At 47.9% G+C, this 22,056-nt stretch overlaps 1 protein-coding gene and 8 non-coding genes across 9 annotated transcripts; all 9 read left to right on the top strand.

Annotated features, from left to right (window-relative positions):
• The first annotated feature begins 1,523 nt into the window (after positions 1-1,523).
• Positions 1,524-1,605, top strand: TRNAL-AAG (transfer RNA leucine (anticodon AAG)). The gene has a single exon. It is a non-coding gene; the product is annotated as a tRNA-Leu (tRNA).
• A 71-nt stretch (positions 1,606-1,676) lies between these two features.
• TRNAL-AAG (transfer RNA leucine (anticodon AAG)) lies at positions 1,677-1,758 on the top strand. Its single transcript has one exon. It is a non-coding gene; the product is annotated as a tRNA-Leu (tRNA).
• A 127-nt stretch (positions 1,759-1,885) lies between these two features.
• On the top strand, positions 1,886-3,982 carry LOC135918451 (uncharacterized). The gene has a single exon (XM_065452090.2). The coding sequence runs from the start codon at positions 1,886-1,888 to the stop codon at positions 3,068-3,070; it is 1,185 nt and encodes a 394-aa protein (XP_065308162.2). The 3' UTR covers positions 3,071-3,982.
• A 7,052-nt stretch (positions 3,983-11,034) lies between these two features.
• TRNAL-AAG (transfer RNA leucine (anticodon AAG)) lies at positions 11,035-11,116 on the top strand. Its single transcript has one exon. It is a non-coding gene; the product is annotated as a tRNA-Leu (tRNA).
• A 4,970-nt stretch (positions 11,117-16,086) lies between these two features.
• Positions 16,087-16,158, top strand: TRNAC-GCA (transfer RNA cysteine (anticodon GCA)). The gene has a single exon. It is a non-coding gene; the product is annotated as a tRNA-Cys (tRNA).
• Positions 16,159-17,972: 1,814 nt separating this feature from the next.
• Positions 17,973-18,044, top strand: TRNAC-GCA (transfer RNA cysteine (anticodon GCA)). Its single transcript has one exon. It is a non-coding gene; the product is annotated as a tRNA-Cys (tRNA).
• A 79-nt stretch (positions 18,045-18,123) lies between these two features.
• TRNAC-GCA (transfer RNA cysteine (anticodon GCA)) lies at positions 18,124-18,198 on the top strand. The gene has a single exon. It is a non-coding gene; the product is annotated as a tRNA-Cys (tRNA).
• Positions 18,199-18,274: 76 nt separating this feature from the next.
• TRNAC-GCA (transfer RNA cysteine (anticodon GCA)) lies at positions 18,275-18,346 on the top strand. Its single transcript has one exon. It is a non-coding gene; the product is annotated as a tRNA-Cys (tRNA).
• Positions 18,347-18,425: 79 nt separating this feature from the next.
• TRNAC-GCA (transfer RNA cysteine (anticodon GCA)) lies at positions 18,426-18,497 on the top strand. Its single transcript has one exon. It is a non-coding gene; the product is annotated as a tRNA-Cys (tRNA).
• The last annotated feature ends 3,559 nt before the right edge of the window (positions 18,498-22,056 follow it).

Raw genomic sequence — 22,056 nt, 5'->3', positions numbered from 1 at the left:
TTTGCACGAACAGAGAAAGCATTTGTGAAGTTACAAACACTCTGGAAAGGTTTTGTAACCAGACTGGATGTCAAGTAAACTGGGAAAAAAGTTCTGGATTTTGGCACGGGGAATGGGATATTACACCGCAATTTTTCTCACGGCTGCAATGGTCACCCATGCCAACGCGATACCTTGGTGTGCCCCTAGAATGTTATCGCGATCCCAGCCCACTTTGGAACGAAGAGATGTCAAGGGCGAGAGAGAAAGCGGCAGCATGGCAGGGAAGGAATCTGTCAATTTTCTCACGTGCCTTTGTCTGCAATGTTTTTCTGATTTCAAAAATATGGTACCTCATGAATGGGCTGTGTGCTTCGCGGACCTCTATTCAAAAATTGCATCGTATATTTGCCGTCTTTATTTGGACTTCGAGCTGGGAAAAAATGAGGAGAACAAACCTGTTTCTTTCAGTGAAGTTTGGAGGCCTTGGACTGGTTCATTTGTTTTTGCGTCAAGTGGTATCACGCTTTATTTTCTTTCGTGATCAAAATGACACCTTCTTAAGAACGGTTATACAGTTCCGATTGCAGAGGCTACTCCCAAGAAACATAGTGTCCTCTGGTGAGAACATGTGTGGTGCTGTAACCGGATTTTTGCGCGAGGTTGTGCTCTCTTGTAAGTTGTTAGAAGTGCGTTTTTCCCCAGACTATTTGTACAGTGTTCCCAAGAAAAAGCTGTACAAAGATCTTGTGGATATCATGCTGCCGGTGCCATTGTACCGGGCGCCTTATCGTGGAGGCCCAGGGCAGAATATTTTAAAGCGAGTGAAGAAGATGCCAGTTAGGCCAGGCGTGAAAACATTCTTTTTCAAGTTACACTCTAATACATTACCTGTCAAAACGTGGCTTCAAGAAAAAGGAATCTTTGTCCCTTGGACAACGAACTGTCTTTTATGTAAGAGGCCAGAGACAGTCGAACATGTTTTTCTGGACTGCTGGGACGCGATATTCCACTGGGACGTCCTACAGAGAACTATAAAGAAAGAGTTACCACTAGACCCTTATGGTATCAGGTTTTTACCGGTTGATCACGAAGATGTACCATATGATTTGTTCATGCTTCTTGGCCTCCACAGCTTGTGGAAAACACGAATGCAAGTAAGGCATGCAGATGTTAATACGCACAGTGCACGTGAAAACTTTATTGAAAGCGCTGCTTACCTTCGGGAATGCATCCGGGCACAGCATGACCAACCTCAGTGGGTAACACTCCTTGATGATGTAGTGAGTTTGAAGAAATTTTAATTTTGCTCGCCTCAGCTCAAGCGTAGCTGAAGTGCTTTATCGTTTGTGACTTATTGTTCCTCATGTGAACTTCGGAAATAAACAAAAAAAAGCGTGGCCGAGCGGTCTAGGGCGCTGGTTTAAGGCACCAGTCTCCTCGGAGGCGTGGGTTCGAATCCCACCGCTGCCAGATCATTTTGCTTCTTTACGCGCGCGCGTCGGCGAAAGGCGCACGCGATCGTCATACAGCGGTAGAACCGTGGTAGCGTGGCCGAGCGGTCTAAGGCGCTGGTTTAAGGCACCAGTCTCCTCGGAGGCGTGGGTTCGAATCCCACCGCTGCCAGATCATTTTGCTTCTTTACGCACGCGCGTCGGCGAAAGGCACAAGCGATCGTCATACAGCGGTAGAACCGTGGTAGCGTGGCCGAGCGGTCTAAGGCGCTGGTTTAAGGCACCAGTCTCTTCGGAGGCGTGGGTTCGAATCCCACCGCTGCCAGATCGTTTTGCTTCTTTACGCACGCGCGTCGGCGAAAGGCGCACGCGATCGTCATGCAATAGGAGAACCGTGGTAGCGTGGCCGAGGATTCCACTTCCGGCCACCGAGCGTGACGGACGTGAGCATCATGTGCTTCAACGGAGCGGTATCAGCGGCCCAGCTTGGCCGTGGAAACAGGCTTGCTGGTTCGAGTGACCAGGATTATGAAGTTATTTTGCCGCGGCTACCAACAGGTCGAATTGTTGCAAATACGCTGTTTTTGCACGCCGACGTCAGAGCAAGGCCCTACAAGGTCGAGGATTTTCGCGACGCACTGGTTCGTTTGGCACTGCTCCCCGAGGTTGTCGCCTTGGGGGCGTACCAGATGAATCACATCTGGGCTATCACGTTCAAGAGTGTTGACGGAATGAAGAAGCTGCTTTCAGACCGTGAAGTGACTGTTAAAGAACGACGGTGCATTGTCATTGATCCCGACGACCAGGACGTGAGGATGAAGATCCACTGGATTTTGTACAACGTGCAAGACGAAGATGTGCGAACAGCCTTTGCACCTTACGGAACGGTGACGGAAGTCGCCAAGGAACGCTGGCGCGTTCAGGGAGTCATGGACAAAGGTTCGTCAACGCGTTGTGTGTCTTTGAAGATGAAGCCTGGAGTCACAATTGATGACCTGCCTCACCAGCTACGCATTGCTGGAGAGCAGGCTCTCGTTGTCGTCCCTGGAAGAGCCCCGCTTTGCCTAAGGTGCCATACTTCAGGACACGTCCGACGGGAATGCAAAGTTCCCCGTTGCAGTCAGTGCCGTCGCTTCGGCCATGACCAATCGCAGTGCGTCAAAACGTACGCAAATGTCACAGGGCACATGAGAGGAGAAGACGACTCGGAACTTCTCATGGATGCGGACGAATCCGAGGAGGTAGCGAGAACAGCTGAAAAGAATACGCCGCAGGCAGCGCCTAACGCCATCAAGGGGGGCGTGGCAGCGACACTGACTGAAGACCAGACCACTGCATCGAAGCAGGCTGTTGTAGCCCCGAAGATTGACGCAGCGGAGCTAAGCACAAGTACTGCTACAGAAGCAGTACATGGAAAACCTCAAGAGGAGGGAGAAGGCATGGACGTCGTCCAAACAAGCATGAGTAGTGCTCCAGCAAAGAGGACACACGACAAGGCCTGTGTCGAAGAGGTTCAGCATCCTTCTGCGAGTATCGACGAACCACCCCCCAAATCGGGAGGGCAGCGCCGGCCGACGTTTCGCCCGAAGCCCAACATCCCGCCGGACAAAAAGCCGGCGAAGACTACACCGACGTAGCAACCATGGCTTCCTTCTGGCTTGACAAGGGACGAGAGGCGACCCACAACGGGACTACGACGGCCAGCGCGCTGAGGCTGCGCCAGCCTGCTGCAGAACGCGAGCACGCCTCTTGGGTGGGCTCGAGAACTCTTGAGAAGGAAAAATTGCTGAGCTTCACTTCTCGGTGTATTAAGGCTGAAGGTGAGCACGAAGCCATTCGGCCTATTTAATTCGTCGCGCAAATGGCAGGCAGAACAGAAGCAGCACTTAAATTTGCCACCTTTAATGTAAGGGGACTGGCAGCGAGGCGGCGTCAGTATCAATTAAGCCGCCTCCTGCTTGAGAACGATGTGGACGTAGTGGCAGTGCAAGAGACCAAGGTGGAAAGTGAAGCTCAGACGAACCGCATGGTTGAGCCTTTTAGAAGCCGTTACAATGTATGCGTCAGTCATTCTGTTGGTACGTCAGGAGGGTGTGCCATTTTAATTCGAAATTCTTTAGGTGTTATTGAAGAATCTGTTACAGTTTTCAACACCGGGCGTTTTGTGATGTGCGATTTTTCGTATCTTGATTTACAGTGGCGCGTAATGTGTGTGTATGCCCCAAATAAGGAAAATGAGCGCAAAGCTTTCTTCGAAATGGTTCAGCCCTATCTGAAGTCTCCTAGATACATTATTCTGATGGGTGACTTCAACTGCGTATGCATGCCCGAAGACAGAGTTACTAACGAGACCATTCGAAACCAGAGCTCGTTACTTTTGAACGCAATTGTCCTGGAGCACAATTTAGAAGACGTCGGTAGTGCTCTGTCAGAAGGTGCCCGTCTGCAGTTCACACATTTCCAACAAGGAAGTCATGCAAGACTTGACAGGGTTTATGCGTCTGCTGGCCTGGTCCCAATGTGCAGTGACTACTTGATTAAAAACGTTGCGTTCAGCGATCATTGCATGGTAATGGTAACAATAGGAACGCAGACCAAAAGGTCGAAGTTCAACTGGGAACTATGGAAATTTAATATAAGGCTTCTTGAGGATGAACGTTTTGTGTTTAAAGTAAAAGAAAAAATTGACCGTTTGCAAACGGGTGATCAGAGGGACGTTATTGGGAAATGGGAACATTTTAAAGAAGAAATAAAAATGATCGCTATAGAAAGAGCGAGTGCGCTGCGTCAAAGCAACAAGGCAGACGAAAAAGAATTTCAGAGCCGCTTAGATTTGCTGCTGAGGTTGGAAAGTGCTCAGCCGGGCCAGTACGAAAAAGAAATAAAAGAAACAAAAAATAAGTTAGAACTGATGGATAAAGAGAAATATAAAGGAGCGGTCATACGCGCACGTGCAGAACGGTTGTGGTTTGGCGAGACGCCGACAAAGCGGTCCCTGTGCGACGAAAAACGATATGCAGTAAAGAACGATATAAAAGCGATAGAGTACAAGGGCGAAATGGCTCGTGACTCTGATACTATTCAACGTGCGTTTGTTGATTATTACGAAGGACTACTGGGTCACGAGTCACGTGTTGAAGAAGGCCTCGCGGCGGAGTTCTTGGCACTGATGCCTATCTTAGAGGATGAAGTCAAGCTGGGGCTCGAGGCATCGATAAGTGCAGCGGAAGTAGAGCGCGCAATCGACGAGTTAAGCTCCGGAAAATCACCTGGTCCCGACGGGCTGGGCGCAGCTTTTTACAAAGCGTTTAAGTCTGACATGGCGCATATTCTACACAGCGTAATTCAAGAAACATACGAAAAGCAGATGATGCCTCCGTCCTTTCGAAGAAGTCAAATCGTCCTAGTACCGAAGAGTGAAGACCCGGTTAAGAGATTGTCAGTCAGAGGGTATCGGCCCATAAGTCTCACGAATGTGGACTATAAAATATTCATGAAGGTTCTGGGCAGAAGGTTGCAGAATGTCATAAAAGCTATTGTAGGCCAGCACCAAACGTGCGGGATTAAAGGACGTACGATAACGACAAATATTCACGTAGCACGGAGCATATTAGAATGCTGCGATGCTTTTCATAAACGTGTAGCCATGTTGCAACTGGACATGGAAAAGGCCTTTGACCGCGTCAACCACCATGTTCTGTTTTGTATCCTCGAACATGTGAATGTCGGCCGAGTGCTCTTGGAAGGTGTCAAAATGGCATATGCTGGTTGTACGGCAAACCTTATTGTTAATAAGCAGCTGAGTGAAAGTATCACAGTTCGTTCTTCCGTGAAGCAAGGGTGCCCATTGTCTCCGTTGTTGTTTGCACTGTATCTCGAACCTTTTTGCCTGAAAATTATATCAAACGAAAAAGTGCGTGGCTTCACGATGTTGTCCACTGAAGTTAAAGTACTTGCGTATGCGGATAATATCGCCATATTTTGCGAAGATAGGGAAAGTCTAACTGAAGTGGCGAAGGACGCGGCTAGGTTTTGCAAAGCCTCCGGAAGTGTGATAAACTGGGAAAAGTGTTTTGGTTTCTGGCACGGAAAATGGGATTATGCGCCTGAAATGTTTGAGAGCGTTCAGTGGGCAACGTCACCTGTCAAATACTTGGGAGTGCCACTAGACCAATATCAAGAACCTGCAAAATATTGGGAAGCAGAAAATGAGCGCACACGCGAATGTACGCACAAATGGGGTGGCCGCGATCTTTCAATTTTTGCTCGGGCCACAGTATGTAACCTCTTTTTGGTGGCCAAGATATGGTATGTGCTGCAGGCACTGTGTATGTCACGGACCAGCGTCCAGAGATTGCACCGAGCTTTCGCAGTGTTCATTTGGGGGTCGAGTTGGGAGCGGACAAGTCGCACAAATCTATTTTTGTCCGTTGGAAAGGGTGGCCTAGGTTTGGTTCATTTGTTTCTTAGGCAACTTGTGTCAAGATTTATGTTCCTCCGAGACCGAAAAGATGCTTTCCTGCGTACGGTAATGCAAATTTGCTTGAAAGAGGCGCTGCCTGAATATGTTGTATCATCCAGCCCTGTGAAACGTGTACGGGTGCGGGGCTTTCTTTGGGAGGTTGTGCGCGCTTTTCAGTGTTTGAAAGTTCGCTTTTCTGCACAGTATCTTGCTGATGTTAAAAGGAAACAACTTTATAAAGACCTTATTGATACTATGTTGCCTATACCTTTGTACCGTTCCATATACTGTGTTGGCTCTGAAGGGAATGTACTTAAGAGGGTGAAAAAGATGTTGGTGCGGCCCTCAATGAAATCATTCTTCTTTCAGCTGCACACTGGCACACTGCCCGTGAAACCATGGCTACAAGAGAAAGGAATATTTGTCCCATGGTCCACAAATTGTCTAATCTGTAGAAAACCGGAGACTATAGATCACATGTTCCTTCACTGCACAGACGCTGTATTTCACTGGGACGTCTTGCAGCGAACTTTAAAAAAGCAGCTTCCAATATCACCTTACGGCATAAGATTTCTATCGGTAGATAGCGGTGACGAAGTGCCGTGGGACATGTTTATGCTTATCAGCTTACACAGTATATGGAAAAATCGAATGGCGTTTAGGCATGCAGATGAAATTATTCTCCCTGTACGAGAGTATTTCATTGAAAATGTGTCTTATGTAAGAGATGTGTTTAAGACTCAAAAAGAACAGCCGGAATGGCTCCCATTAATGGATGACCTCGCCAAACTGAAACGCTTTTAATCCTTTGGTGTGAGCTGGCCAGTGCACCGCTCGTATCTTTTACTTGTAAAGCGATATTAGATATTATAAGGCTGACGTTACGTTGGATGATATACCACATCAGCTGCGCGTCGGAGGTGAGCTAGCCCTTGTCGTAGCGCCCGGAAGAGCGCCAAGGTGCTTGCGCTGCCAACAGATTGGCCACATAAAAAAGGACTGCCGCGTGCCGCGGTGCAACGTCTGCAAACGCTTTGGACACGCCGTAGAAAACTGCTCGAGGACGTATGCGGCAGCTGCCATGGCCACGTTGAGCACGGAGAAATCCGAGCTCACCATGGACGAAGCGGAAGCAGAAGAATGTCTGCATTCTGCAACAACATCAGGAGTACAAGGCACCAGCACCAAAGGAAGTAAGCAATCGGAAAACACTACTGCGGAAAATTTGACAGCCACTGTACAGGCAGAAATTACAGCAGACGCAAGAGCCAAGATACAGGGCTCCGAATTCATCGAGAGTGGTGCCAACAACACAAGTGCAAATAAAGAGACAGCGGGAGTTCACCACAAGAGTGACGAAGTGGACGCCATGGATTGCCGTGAAGCAGAAGACAGCAGTGCGCTGGGAAAGAGACCACGAGACGATGCCGGTGCAGAGACAAAGGACGCCAACAGCAGTGAACCGCCGACGAAAGCGTTCACCAGTCGCCGGCTGAGGCCCACCCCAAAGCCAAACGTTACGGAGGGAGAGAAGAGGGCGGCTAAGCCGCCCACTTGACAGCACGGCTAACGCACCGGGGTTGTACCCCAATTTCGGGGCACAGACTGTTTGGTGAGCGCATCCTTTTTTAAAGATAAAGATGGCTGTTAGACTTGAGAGCGCAGTTCGTTTCGCCACTCTAAACGTGCGCGGGCTTTCGTCTAGAAGACGCCAATACCAATTAAGTAGGCTATTTGCGGAACATGATTTAGACGTGATCGCCGTGCAAGAAACAAAAGTACACAGGGAGGACGAAACTGATCGAATGGTTGCGCCTTTCAGCGCAACGTATAATGTTTGTGTGTCACATGCTGATGGCTTATCGGGAGGGTGTGCAATTTTTATAAAAAGATCAATGGGTGCAGTTGAGACAAATATAAGAAGCAGTGAGAACGGGCGCTTCGTGGTTTGCGATTTGTCGTTAATGAATTTTGAATGGCGCATGATTTGCTTGTACGCCCCAAATCGTGACAACGAAAGGAAAGCGTTCTTTGAAGAGATTGGTGGTTTCCTTGACTGTAGTAAATATGTTATATTAATTGGTGACTTCAACTGTGTGTGCGCGATTGAGGACCGGTCTAAACGTGTAAATTTACGCGATCAAAGCGCACTGTTATTGACGGAATTGATTGCAGAGAATGGACTAGAAGATGTGGCCCTCTGCATGTCTAATGGCGGGGTTGAGTTCACACATTTTCAGGGACAAAGTCACGCGCGTTTGGATAGAGCCTACATCCCACTTGACCTTGTGATGTGTTGTGACGAATATGTTGTTATACCAGTGTCTTTCAGCGACCACTGTTTGGTAAAATTCACGCTTGGGACAAAGGAAAAAATGCCTAAGTTCAACTGGCACCTTTGGAAATTAAATAATAGCATCATGAAAGATAAAACTTTTTCTAGAAAAGTAAGTGAAGCGTTAACGGTGCTGTATGAAGATGGAAAAGACGACTGGGAAACGAGGTGGGAAGGTTTTAAACAAGATGTTAAATTGAGTGCTATAGAACGTACGACTATCCTAAATTTTGAGAAGAAACAAGACGAGAAGAAATTGCAGTCGCAACTGCAAGCACTATTAAAGGAAGAGAGTGTGAAACCGGGCTCGTTCAGTGAAGAAATCAAAAATACCAAAAACAAGCTGGAACTTTTAGATAAAGAAAAGTACAGAGGTGCTATTATTAGGTCAAGAACAGAAAAGCTTTGGATGGGCGAAACGCCGACAAAGCGGGCACTAAGTGATGAAAAGCAATATGCACGAAGAAAAGAAGTTAAGGAAATAATTTACAATGGCAGACTGACGAAAGAAAAAAGTCAGATAATGAACGCGTTTGTTGACCACTATCGCGATTTGCTTGGAAAACGTATTCCGATGGCGAGTGGATTTAGTGAAGATTTTCTTTCTTTAGTGCCCAAGCTTGACGACGAAACTAAAAAAAGTTTGGAGGCCCCTATCAGTATACAGGAGATTAAAAAAGCTATCGATGACTTAAGCACTGGAAAGACACCTGGCCCAGATGGAATCGGAGCAGAATTCTATAAAATGTTTAAAGAAGAGATTGCCAGCGCGCTGTTCGAAGTTATCGAAGAGGGGTATAAAAAGAAGAAGCTACCACGGTCTTTCACTGAAGCGCACACTGTTTTAATCCCCAAATCAGACGATGACATCAAACTTCAGTCTGTGACGTCATATCGCCCCATTAGCCTCTTGAATACGGATTACAAGATTTTCATGAAGGTGTTGGCCAAAAGAATGCAGAATGTCGTTCAAAACATTGTAGGACCGCACCAGACATGTGGCATAAAAGGTCGTAGTATTACGACAAATATACATGTAGTAAGAAGTGTCTTAGAGATTTGCGATGACTTTGGAGACCGAATAGCAATGATGCAATTAGACTTACAAAAAGCTTTTGACCGTGTCTCCCATGAAGTGTTGTTCAACGTGTTAGAACATGTGCAAGTTGGAACTGTGTTTCTTGATGGATTAAAGATGGCAGTGTGTAACACGCCTGGTAGTTAATAGGACGCTGAGTGAAGAAATTGACATACTCAGTTCTATAAGGCAAGGATGCCCGGCCTCAGCCTTACTTTTTGCCATATACCTAGAACCCTTTTGCTTATCAATTATCCAAAATTCAAACGTGCACGGATTTAGATTGCAGAGTACTGAAGTAAAGATTCTTGCATATGCTGACGATGTGGCCGTACTCTGTCAAGATAGGCATAGCATACGTGAAGTTGTTCATACAGCCAAACAATTTTGTTCCATGACAGGTAGCATGATTAACTGGGATAAAACAACTGCGTTTTGGTATGGTAATTGGGATATGAAGCCTGATGTATACGTAAATGTAAAATGGGAAACCCGCCCACTGAAGTACCTAGGGGTGCCACTCGAGGTTTATCGTGACAACAACGAGTACTGGAAGGACGAAGCACAAACAATCAGGCAAAAAACGAATGCCTGGGGTGGGCGGGAGCTCTCTATTTTTGCACGGGCGTGTGTATGCAACCTGTTTTTAATAACCAAAATATGGTATGTGTTCCAAGTCCTTTGTATGTCGCGGGTGAATGTGCAGAAATTTCACAGGATTTTCGCCGTGTTTGTGTGGAGATCGACCTGGGAACGAACAAGTCGCTCAAATTTATTCCTACCGGTCCGAAACGGTGGATTCGGTTTGTGTCATTTATTTATTAGGCAAGTTGTGTCTCGTTTTATTTTTCTTCGCGACCAAAGAAATGGCTTTTTACAAACTGTAATAAAATTAAGGCTGTGTTCACACGTTCCAGAATTTGTTGTGTCATCGAATAACAATATGTACCATTATGTGACTGGATTCTTGCGTGAAGTAGTGCAGTCTTTTCAATTTCTGAAAGTGCGCTTTTCACTAGAGTATTTGTCCTCTGTAAAACGGAAAACACTTTACAAAGACCTTGTCGACTGTTTGTTGCCAACACCGCGGTACAGAACTTTATTCAATGTCGGACCCGGACAGGACGTGCTAAGAAGGGTTAAAAAGATGAACGTAAAACCGGGAACAAAAACTTTCTTCTTTAAACTTCATTCTGGGACGCTCCCAGTAAAGCAATGGTTAGCTGATAAGGGACTCTACGTTCCATGGACAACAAACTGTCTACTTTGTAAGACGCCCGAAACGGTAGAACACGTATTTCTTTACTGCTGGGACGCCGTATTCCATTGGGACATTCTGCAGCGCACATTGAAAAAGGACCTACCCATCACGAGTTATGGCATTCGTTTTTTGAGTGCGGACAATGAAGACGGCGTCCCGTACGACATGTTCATGCTGATAGCACTTCACAGCATCTGGCAGACTAGAATGGCGGTTCGCAACGCCGACCTTCACGCACGTCCTGTCAGGGAAAATTTCATTGTAAACGTGGATTATATACGCGAACTGTATAAAGCGCAACCAGAGCCTCCTGACTGGTTACCTCTCTTGGACGAATTGTGTAACTTGAAGAAATTTTAATGTGAGCACACTGGATCAAGACTAGGTCCAAGTGTTTCCTTTTATCATTCATGTTTCTCTGTTTCCACCACCTGTAAAAGAAAACAGGCAATAAAGAAAAAAAAAGGTAGCGTGGCCGAGCGGTCTAAGGCGCTGGTTTAAGGCACCAGTCTCTTCGGAGGCGTGGGTTCGAATCCCACCGCTGCCAGATCGTTTTGCTTCTTTACGCCCGCGCGTCGGCGAAAGGCGCACGCGATCGTCATACAGCAGCAGAACAGTGGTAGCGTAGCCGGGATTCTGCTTCCGGCAGCCGAGCTGAGCGGTCAGCAGAATCATGGGATCCAGTGGAGCAGCGACAGCGGCCACCTTTGGCCGCGGAAACAGGCTCAATGATGATAAGGATTACGCTTTTATTTTGCCGAAACTGCCTAAAGGACAACTGGCGATTAACACCGTCTTTTCGCACGGTGATGTACGTGCGAGGCCGTACAAGGTGGAGGATTTCAGGGATGCCCTTCTGCCGACGGGCCTGCTGCCGGATGTGGTATGCATAGGGGCGTACCAAATCAATCACTTCTGGGCAGTGACCCTCTGCGATGCAACTGCAACGAAAAGGCTGCTTGCCCTGAAGGAACTTCAAGTGAAGGGACGACGGTGCCTCATCATTGACCCGCAGGACCAACAGGTGAAGCTTAGGCTTCACTGGCTGCTCTACGGCGTTGCCGACGAGGACGTCCGGACGGCTTTCGCGGCTTTCGGCAAGGTGGAAGAGGTGAGCCGGGAACGGTGGCGCGTTGAAGGCATGGGAACCAAGACCTCAACCACCAGGACCGTCCTTCTCAAGCTGAAGGCCAGCATGAAGGTGGAAGACCTCCCCCATCAGATTCGCGTCGGTGCAGAGTTAGCCTTGGTCGTCGTTCCAGGTCGACCGATGCAGTGCCTGCGCTGCCACGGCACGGGACACGTCCGCCGTGAGTGCAGAGTACCGCGTTGTACCCGGTGCAGACGTTTCGGCCACGTCGACGCTGAATGCGTGAAGTCCTATGCCGCTGTGACAGGCACACCAGCGAATGATGTTGCGGCAGAGCACCTCATGGACGTGGCCGAGGCGGAGTACGCGGCTAAAGGAACCGGTGACATGGTGTCGACAGAGACAAGGAGTGGGACGACGACTCTGGAGGTGGACGGCAACGCGGCTGAGGCTACCCAGAAACCGAGTAGGGCGGAACGGGATGCTACGATTCAGGGGCAGGCGACGGGAAGCGTCAGTGAAGACGCAACTGACGACGCGACCGCAATGCAGCAGGACGAGGGCGTCTCCGACGACGACCGTACTGGGGCTCTTGCTGCCTCCTTCATGCGCACCCACGACCAGACGAAGGACCTCGAGGATCGGGCAACCAGCACCAGTGAGGGACCGCCGACGAAGACGCCTCATGGGAGGCGGATGGGCTACAAGCCAAAGCCCAATGTACCGCCTGAAAGGAAGCCTGCCGACAAAGCGGCCACGTCTAAGGACACCAACAAACCGGTAGGTCCCGGAGGCGGCTAGCCGAGGGCTAGTCGTGAACGGTAAGCACCATGCTCCGGGCCTACTTTACTCTTCTTTTAGATCAAGATGGCTCAAATACCGTCCCTTAGGATTGCCACATTAAACGTGAGAGGGCTGGCGGCTAGTCGTAAGCAAAGTCGGGTCCTACGGTTAGTCACTGACCACGACATAGACGTACTAGCCGTCCAGGAAACTAAGGTTGAAGGAGAGGAGGAGACCGGGAGCATGGTGCGACGTTTTACGACTAGGTATTTTGTGGTGGTTAGCTATGCGGTAGGCACGGCTGGAGGGTGCGTTCTTCTTGTGAAAAAGCTGCCTGGACTGCAGATTCAAAGTATTTTTTCGTGTCAGTCAGGAAGGATTCTTCTCTGTGATATTGTTATGTGTGATGCTGAGTTCCGCGTCATATGCGTATATGCGCCGAATTCAGTAGATGAGCGTGTCCGTTTTTTTCGAACCTTACACAATATGTATGTTGTAATATGCACGTGATGCTGTTAGGTGACTTTAATTGTGTGTTGAGTGTTGGAGACAGAGTCAATAATGCAGGTGTGCGTGACCGAAGCAGTCAAGTGTTATCAAATTTAATTAATGAAAATGAACTCGATGATGTTTATGAATGTCTGGAAGGGGGGCGTCAAGTGACTTTTACACGTTTTCAGGGCAGCAGCCATGCCCGTTTGGACCGAATGTACATTTCATTGGATACAATTCCAAGATGCCGCGGTTACTGTGTAGTACCAGTGTAGTTTTCAGATCACTGCCTAGTGAAATGTAACGTAGGTATAATGAAAAGGAGACATGTATTTAACTGGGACATGTGGAAAATGAATGCCTTGTTACTAAATGACCAGCCCTTTTTACAAGTAGTACGGGATGCGGTTAATGAAGTTCAATGTGATGCTGCGGGAACAATCGTCGAGAAGTGGGAATGTTTTAAACAAAAGGTTAAAATGAAAGCTATAGAAAGATCCAGTTGTCAAAAATTCGAGAAGGAAATGAAAGAAAAGGGTTTAAGAACACTGCTTGGGCAGCTGCTAACGCTTGAGTGCAGAGCGCCTGGTTCGTACAAAGATGATGTGCGAAACGTCAAAGAAAAACTTGAACTTTTTGACAAGGAACGATATCAAGGTGCCATAGTGCGAACACGAGCAGGCGCACTAGCGGCAGGGGAGACGCCCACAAAAAGGGCGCTCGGCTTGGAGAAGGCGTATGGACGAAGAAACCATGTCGACCAGATTTTAGTGAACGGGAATGTCGTTGAAGACAGTGATAGCATTCGTCAGGCCTTCTTTGAGTACTACCAGTCGCTTTTTGCATTTCAGGAAGCGAATGTTGAGGCTTTTAAAGCAGGTTTTCTGCATCGCTTGCCACGTTTGAGCGATGACGTAAAAAAGCTATTGGAGGGAAAAATAATGGAGAGAGAAGTCGAAAAAGCAATCGACGATTTGAACTTGGGTAAATCACCGGGACCTGATGGACTCAGCGCAGGTCTATATAAAGCTTTTAAAAGAGAGCTGGCGCCTTTGCTTGCACATGTATTTAACGACGCATACGAAAGGAAATCATTACCACCTTCCTCTGGAAAAACGCACACCATTCTAATACCGAAGAGCGATCAAATAGATAAACTCAGATTCGTGTCATCCTACAGACCGATTTCACTAACAAACGTCGATTATAAAATATTTATGAAGGTCTTAGCTAGCAGGCTTCAAGGCGTCATCAAGGAAATTGTCGCAGACCATAAAACTTGTGGCATCAAAGGCCGATCTATTTTTTCAAACATCCATAAGATGCGATGTGTGCTCGAGTGCTGTGACGTCACCGGTGGCGGTGTTGCAGTTCTTCAGCTCGACCTAGAGAAAGCGTTCGATTGTGTCGCACACGTTATTTTGTTTCCCATCTTAGATCATGTTAATGTCGGTTCCATCATCACTGACGGCGTGGCCTTGGCGTACCAGAACTGCACAACAAGATTAATTGTTAACAAGGCTCTGGGGGCCCCCATTAACACCATGCGTTCAGTGCGCCAAGGCTGCCCCTGAGCCCGCTGTTATTTGCTATCTACGTAGAAGCAATGTGTGTAGCAATTAATGAAAATGACGGAATACGGGGCTTCAGATTGGCAGCGACAGAAGTGAAGTTGCTTGCATATGCAGATGACATTGCAGTGTGTTGCACTGACAAACCGAGTGTAATGGAAACAATATTTGTAGTTAAGCATTTCTGTGCCGTAACGGGTAGCAGAATAAACTGGGGCAAGTCGCTAGGGCTGTGGCACGGGGACTGGTTTTCTGCACCCGACTATTTCGCGAACGTGAACTGGGTGAAAACTCCGACAAGGTATCTGGTTGTTCCCCTAGACAGGTACAATAGCAGCGACGAATACCGGAGGAACCAAACCAAAGAACTGAAAGAAAAAGTAGATAAATGGAAAGGTAATAACCTGTCCATGTTTGCAAGAGCGACAGTTTGTAACATGTTTTTTATTACTAAGTTATATTACGTCTTGCAAACACTGTATTGTTCTAGAGTAAATGTGCAAAGGCTGCACAGAGTGTTTGCGGTTTTCATCTGGGGATCAACATGGGAACGGTGCAGCCGAACAAATTTGTTCAGAAGAGTGAAGGATGGGGGTGTGGGCCTGGCGCAGCTTTTTGTTCGTCAAGTTGTAAACCGATTTTTGTTTTTTCGCGATGTGCGCGATCCATTTCTGCGCACCGTATGTCAGCTAAGGTTGAGTAACGCTTTGCCGGCGCATGTTAGCACGGCAAGCATGACGGGAACGCTGCGTGGATATTTCAAGGAAGTGGTCGACAGTGTACGCTTCCTTTCTGTTCGTTTTACAAATGATTACCTTTGTGAAGTGAAAAGGAAAGCATTGTATAAAGATGTATGCGACATTGTGTTCCCAGTGCCCTTATACAGAGCCATGTACAGTGGAGGGCGAGGACAAGACGTACTTAAAAGAGTAAAACGCATGCAGGTGCCACCAGGGGTAAAGACCTTCTTCTTTAAGCTACACACAGGAACGCTCTCCGTGAAGACGTTTCTGGGGGAACGGGGTTGTCTCGTACCTTGGGGGTCGCACTGCTTGATATGCAAGAAGCGCGAAAATATAGATCACGTTTTCCTACATTGCTGGGCGGCAGTTTTCTTCTGGGACGTCTTAAAGTGAACCTTGAAGAAAGAGCTACCGGTGGACCCCCAAGGTATCAGGTATCTGGCCATTTAAGATGACGACGGGGTTCCCTATGACTTTGTTATGTTGAATGCTCTACACTGTATATGGCGGGCTCCTATGGCAGGGTACCATTGCGATCCTGATGCTAGGCCAGCTCGTGCTTACTTCAAAGACTGTATGTCGCGATTTATTGAAATTCAGAAAATGGAAGAATGTGTACCGGATTGGCTGTCGAGGCTGGAACCCCTGACAGCCATGAAGGAATTTTCGTTTCACAAAGCCAGTCCTATATGGACAGACGGCTCTATGGTGTGGTTTATTTCGTTACGCACCTTCCCTTTTCTTTTCCTTCAATGTTTGGAATTTGTGATACATAAGTGTGTGCTAACCGTATCGTCTGAGTAATGTCGAAGACCGGCAATAAATTTTAAAAAAATCTGGGGGTATAGCTCTGTGGTAGAGCATTCGACTGCAGATCGAGAGGTCCCCAGTTCAAACCTGGGTGCCCCCTTTACAGGCTTTTTTTCTGGTGTTCTCCATTTATTTTATAGCAATTATAAGTGGGCACTACTTGCTGGCATCTCTTATCCGGGGGTATAGCTCAGTGGTATTTTGTTTTCTATTTTGGATCACGTTAATATTGCTTCCATCATCGCTGAGGGAGTGGCATTGGCGTATCAGAACTGCACAACACGCTTAATTGTGAATAAATCATTGGGGGCCCCCATTAACATCATGCGTTCTGTGCGTCAGGGCTGCCCCCTCAGTCCTCTTTTGTTTGGAATTTACATAGAAACTTTGTGTTTGGCAATAATTCAATATGATCAAATACGCGGGTATAATTTGGCAGACACAGAAGTCAAGCTCTTGGCATATGCAGATGACATCGCAGTGTGTTGTACAAGCAAACAAAGTGTAATGGAAACGATAAGCGTAGTGAAAAGTTTTTGTGGTGTGACGGGCAGTAGAGTGAACTGGGGGAAGTCCCTCGGTTTGTGGCACGGAGAGTGGTCTTCCGCCCCGGACCATTTTGCAAATGTGAACTGGATGAAAACCCCGACCAAGTATCTAGGTGTTCCCATGGACAGTTCAAAAATAGCGACGAATACTGGATGAACCAAACAAAAGAAACTAGAGAAAAAGCAGAAAGGTGGAAAGGCATCAACCTGTCCATTTTCGCTAAGGCGACGGTGTGTAACATTTTTTTATTACGAAGTTGTGGTATGTCATGCAGACGTTGTACTGTTCAAGGGTAAACGTGCAAAAGCTGCACAGAGTGTTCGCGATTTTTATCTGGGGCTCTACCTGGGAAAGGTGTAGCAGAACAAATCTGTGCAGGCACGTGAAGGAAGGGGGGCTGGGCTTGGCACATCTTTTTGTTCGACAGCTTGTCAACCGCTTTTTGTTTTTTCGCGAAGTGCGCGATCCTTTTTTGCGCACCGTATGTCAGCTCAGGTTGAGCGACGCATTGCCTGCATATGTTGTCAGTACGGCAAGCATGACCGGAACACTGCGTGGTTATTTTAAGGAAGTGGCCGACAGTGTGCGTTTCCTTTCAGTTCGTTTTTCAAACGATTATCTGTGTCACGTGAAAAGGAAAACACTGTATAAAGATGTGTGCGACATTGTGTTTCCTGTGCCGTTATACAGAGCCATATACAGTGGAGGGCCTGGACAAGACGTCCTTAAACGGGTGAAACGAATGCAGGTGCCACCAGGTGTTAAAACCTTCTTTTTTAAGCTCCACATAGGAACGCTCTTTGTGAAAACTTTTCTCGAAGAACGAGGCTTTCTTGTGCCGTGGGGATCCCACTGCTTGATCTGTCAGAAGCCGGAGACCATTGATCACGTTTTCTTGCATTGCTGGGCGGCTGTTTTCCTTTGGGACGTGTTAAAGCGAACGCTGAAAAAGGAGTTACCGGTGGACCCCCAAGGGATCAGGTATCTGCCAATTAAAGATGAAGACGGAATACCGTATGATCTCATTATGCTGAATGCCCTCCACTCTATATGGCGAGCTCGCATGGCCGGGTACCATTGCGACGCCGACGCTCGGCCAGCGCGTACATATTTCAGAGAATGTATGTCCTTATTTATTGAAATGCAGAAAATGCAAGAGTGTGTACCGGATTGGCTGTCGAGGCTCGAACCTCTGACAGTCATGAAGGAATTTTAATTTGACAACGTCAGTCCTATGCGGATAGACGGCTTTGTAGCGCTTTTCGTTTCTTGCCTTCTTTTGCTCTTGCAAGAAGCTTGCATTTGTCATGAGTGTGAAATTCATATGTACGATGTTATATTGAAAACCGGTAATAAATAAAAAAAGGGGGTATAGCTCAGTGGTAGAGCATTCGACTGCAGATCGAGAGGTCTCCGGTTCAAACCCGGGTGCCCCCTTTACAGGCTTTTTTTCTGGTGTTCTCCTCTTATTTTATAGCAATTATAGGTGGGCACTACTTGCTGGGATCTCTTATCTGGGGGTGTAGCTCAGTGGTAGAGCATTCGACTGCAGATCGAGAGGTCCCCGGTTCAAACCTGGATGCCCCATTCACAGCTTTTTTTTCTGGTGTTCTCCACTTATTCTATAGCAATTATAGGCGGGCACTGCTTGCTGGGATCTCTTATCCGGGGGTATAGCTCAGTGGTAGAGCATTCGACTGCAGATCTAGAGGTCCCCGGTTATAACCCGGGTGCCCCCTTTACAGGCTTTTTTTCTGGTGTTCTCCACTTATTTTATAGCAATTATAGGCGGGCACTACTTGCCGGGAGCTCTTATTCGGGGGTATAGCTCAGTGGTAGAGCATTCGACTGCAGATCGAGAGGTCCCCGGTTCAAGCCCGGGTGCCCCCTTTACAGGCTTTTTTTCTTGTGTTCTCCACTTATTTTATAGCAGTTATAGGCGGGCACAACTTGCTGGGAGCTCTTATTCGGGGGTATAGCTCAGTGCATTGCACTTCCGGCCACCGAGCGTGACGGACGGCGAATCATGAGCTCCATTGGAGCGGCGACAGCGGCATTTGTTGGCCGCGGAAACAGGTGGAACACCGAAGACGACGCAGACTATCAGATTATTTTGCCTCCACTGCCAAAGGGGCGCGTCGTGCTAACACCGTGTTTTTGCACGGCGACGTGCGAGCTAGACCCTACAAAGTAGATTTCCGGGACGCTCTTGGCCTAACAGGATTGTTGCCGGAAGTGCTGGCCCTGGGGGCCTACCAGATTAACCACGTCTGGGCTGTGACCATGAACACCGCGGACGCCACGAAAAGGATGCTGGAAGTCAAGGAGCTGAAGGTAAAGGGGCGGCGCTGTATCGTGGTTGACCCTCAAGACCAGCAGGTGCGGCTGCGTCTTCATTGGTTAATACATGGTGTGGCCGATGAGGATGTAAGAACGGCGTTGGCGGCTTTCGGTAAAGCCGTACAAGTGACCCGAGAGCGATGGCGAGTTCAGGGTATCAACGACAAGGGGACGACTACACGGTCCGTCTTGCTCAAGCTCAACAGCGGCGTGAAGGTGGAAGTTCTTCCGCACCAAATTAGGGTCGCCGGTGAGCTGGCCCTAGTCGTCGTTCCTGGCAGGCCAATGCAGTTCTTGCGCTGTCAAGGCACCGGTCACGTACGACGAGACTGCAAGGTTCCCCGGTGCTCGCAGTGCCGTCGGTTTGGACACGCCGAGGACCAGTGCGTACGTACATACGCCTCTATGACTGGGCCAGCCGAAGGCGACGACACGGCAAGGTTGGTGATGGATACGGCCGAGGCCGAAGACGCGGCGAAAGGGGCAGGAGACCAGGCAACCCCATGTGCTGTAGGCGGTGTGCTTGCACCTGATGCGTGCGCGCGGACACCACCGGACAGGGAAAACGCTACGGAAGGTGTGGCAAAAGAGCCAGCCGAAGAGACCAAGGAAGAAAGCAAGAGCAGCCTAACGGAAGCCAGCGAGCAAATGGAGACAGCTGAGGACCAGTCGGCGAAGAGTGACCCTACGAGCAGCAATGTCGGAGCCTCGGTCAAACGGCCTCTTGAGAAGGCTACGGACAGCAGCGCAGCGAACCAAGGAAGAGAGGAAGACGGGCCGCTTTCGAAGACGCCAACGGGCAGGCGCAGCAGCTACAAGCCACGACCGAACACCGCTAACGCAGACAAGAAGTCCGAGAAGAAGCTGCCACCACTCTCCAGTGGTACCGGTCCACCGGGTGGCTCCGGGGGCGTCTAGCGGTGTGCTAGGCGCAAAAGGTAAACACCATGCTCCGGGCCAAATCTTTTCTCTAGACCTATAATCATGGCTCCCAACCCGTCGCTTAGATTGGCCACGCTAAACGTTCGAGGTCTGGCCGCCAAGCGAAAGCAGAGCCAATTGTGTAGGCTGCTGGTGGACTATGACCTTGATGTGTTAGCCGTGCAAGAGACAAAAGTAGATGGTGATGAAGAGACCCGCAGCATGGTGCAGCGGTTTACGCCACAGTACTACGCGGTAGTGAGCCACGCCTTAGGGACGTCGGCGGGCTGCGTGCTGTTTGTTAGAAAATTACCCGGTGTAACGGTGCAAGGTTTTTATTCATTTCCATCCGGTAGATTAGTTTTCTGTGATTTTGCTTTGCATGGAATTGAATGGCGGGTTGTATGTATTTATGCACCAAATGCGTTGGAGGAACGGGCTTTGTTTTTTTATATGTTAAAAGAGTATATATCTTCCGAAAAGCAGATGGTGCTGTTAGGTGATTTTAATTGTGTTCTCAGTGCCCGAGATCGCTCTAATAGAGCATTAAGGAGCGATAAAAGTAGGGATGTTTTGAACGAGATAATTACTGAATACGAATTAGTGGATGTGGCTGAATGTATGATAGGGACACGAGATGTGCGTTTCACGCCCTTCCAAGGAAATAGCCATGCGCGCTTAGATCGTATTTACTTGTCGCTTCAAGCAATACCAATGTGTAATAGTTACAGTGTATATCCTATTTTCTTCACTGATCATTATCTGGTTAAATGTGGCATAGGAAGGAACGGAAAAGGCGGCAGCTTCTCTTGGTAGCTGTGGAAAATGAATTCAAACTTAACTACTGACGAAAGTTTCGGAGAATATGTATCGGACTGCATCAAAAAAATTCTAATGAGTGGTGAGGGTGAATTAAAAGATAGATGGGAAGAGTTTAAACAGTGCATTAAAATGAAAGCCATCGATCGTTCCGCCGCAATAATGCATGAAATAAAAAAGAAAGAGAAGGAACTGCGAATAATCTTGGAAAAGCTGACAGAACTGGAGTGCCAAGAACCGGGAGCATACAAAAGCGACATACGAAATATGAAACAGAAACTTGAACTGCATGATGAGGAACGCTATCGCGGAGCGATTGTTCGTGCTCGAGCCGAATCCTTTGCGATAGGGGAGGCGCCCACAAAAAGGGCACTCGGACTGGAAAAATCGCACGCTCGACGAATTCATATTGACGTGATCGAGGTGGGTGGTAACGAAGTTACAGATAATGATAGTATCGCACGTGCGTTTTTTGAACACTACGAAAATCTGTTCGCATTTAGGCAGGTGGACCTAGAACGGTTTAAGACGAACTTCTTGAAAAGAATGCCTCAACTGACTGAAGAAAGAAAAGTTGCATTAGAAACGCCGATAACTGTTTTTGAAGTGGAACGCGCCATTCACAATTTGAATCCTGGCAAGTCACCTGGCCCTGACGGGCTTTGCGCTCTGTGGAACAAGCGGTTTAAAAAGGAATTGTCAGCGGTACTTGTAGCAATTTTTAACGAAGCGTACGATGGTAACGCGTTACCGCCATCTTTCGGTCAATCACACACGGTGTTGATTTCGAAGACAGAGGATGTAGATAAGTTGAAAAGTGTAACATCATACAGACCGATAGCACTCGCAAATGTAGACTATAAGATACTAATGAAAGTCTTAGCAGCTATACTTCAGTCGGTTGTTAAAGACATAGTCGGACCACACCAAACGTGTGGAATTAAGGGTCGCACTATAGCGACGAATATTCACAAGATGCGCTCAGTTCTTGAGTGTTGTGACACTCTTGAAGCGTGTGTGGCCATACTTCAGCTGGATCTGGAGAAGGCATTTGATTGCGTAGCGCATGCTATTTTATTTGCAATGTTGGAACACATTAGTGTCGGATCCGTCATCACGGATGGTGTAGCTCTGGCGTATCGGAACTGCTCTACCAGACTAATTATTAACAAAGAATTGGGGGCCCCCATTAAAGTGCAGCGTTCCGTGCGTCAAGGCTGTCCCATCAGTCCACTGTTGTTTTGTATATATATTGAAACCTTATGTTTGTCAATAATTGAAAATAATTCTATCCGTGGTTTTTGCTTACAATTTTCAGAGGTAAAACTGCTTGCATATGCCGATGATGTGGCGGTATGTTGTATTGACT

Source organism: Dermacentor albipictus, chromosome 1 (assembly GCF_038994185.2).
Source record: "Dermacentor albipictus isolate Rhodes 1998 colony chromosome 1, USDA_Dalb.pri_finalv2, whole genome shotgun sequence".
Taxonomy (NCBI): Eukaryota; Metazoa; Arthropoda; class Arachnida; order Ixodida; family Ixodidae; genus Dermacentor; species Dermacentor albipictus.
This window is presented reverse-complemented; position numbering and strand designations above follow the sequence as displayed.

Coding starts and splice junctions, on each gene's coding strand:
- LOC135918451 (XM_065452090.2), top strand. CDS start 1,886: ATGTGCTTCAACGGAGCGGTATCAGCGGCCCAGCTTGGCCGTGGAAAC.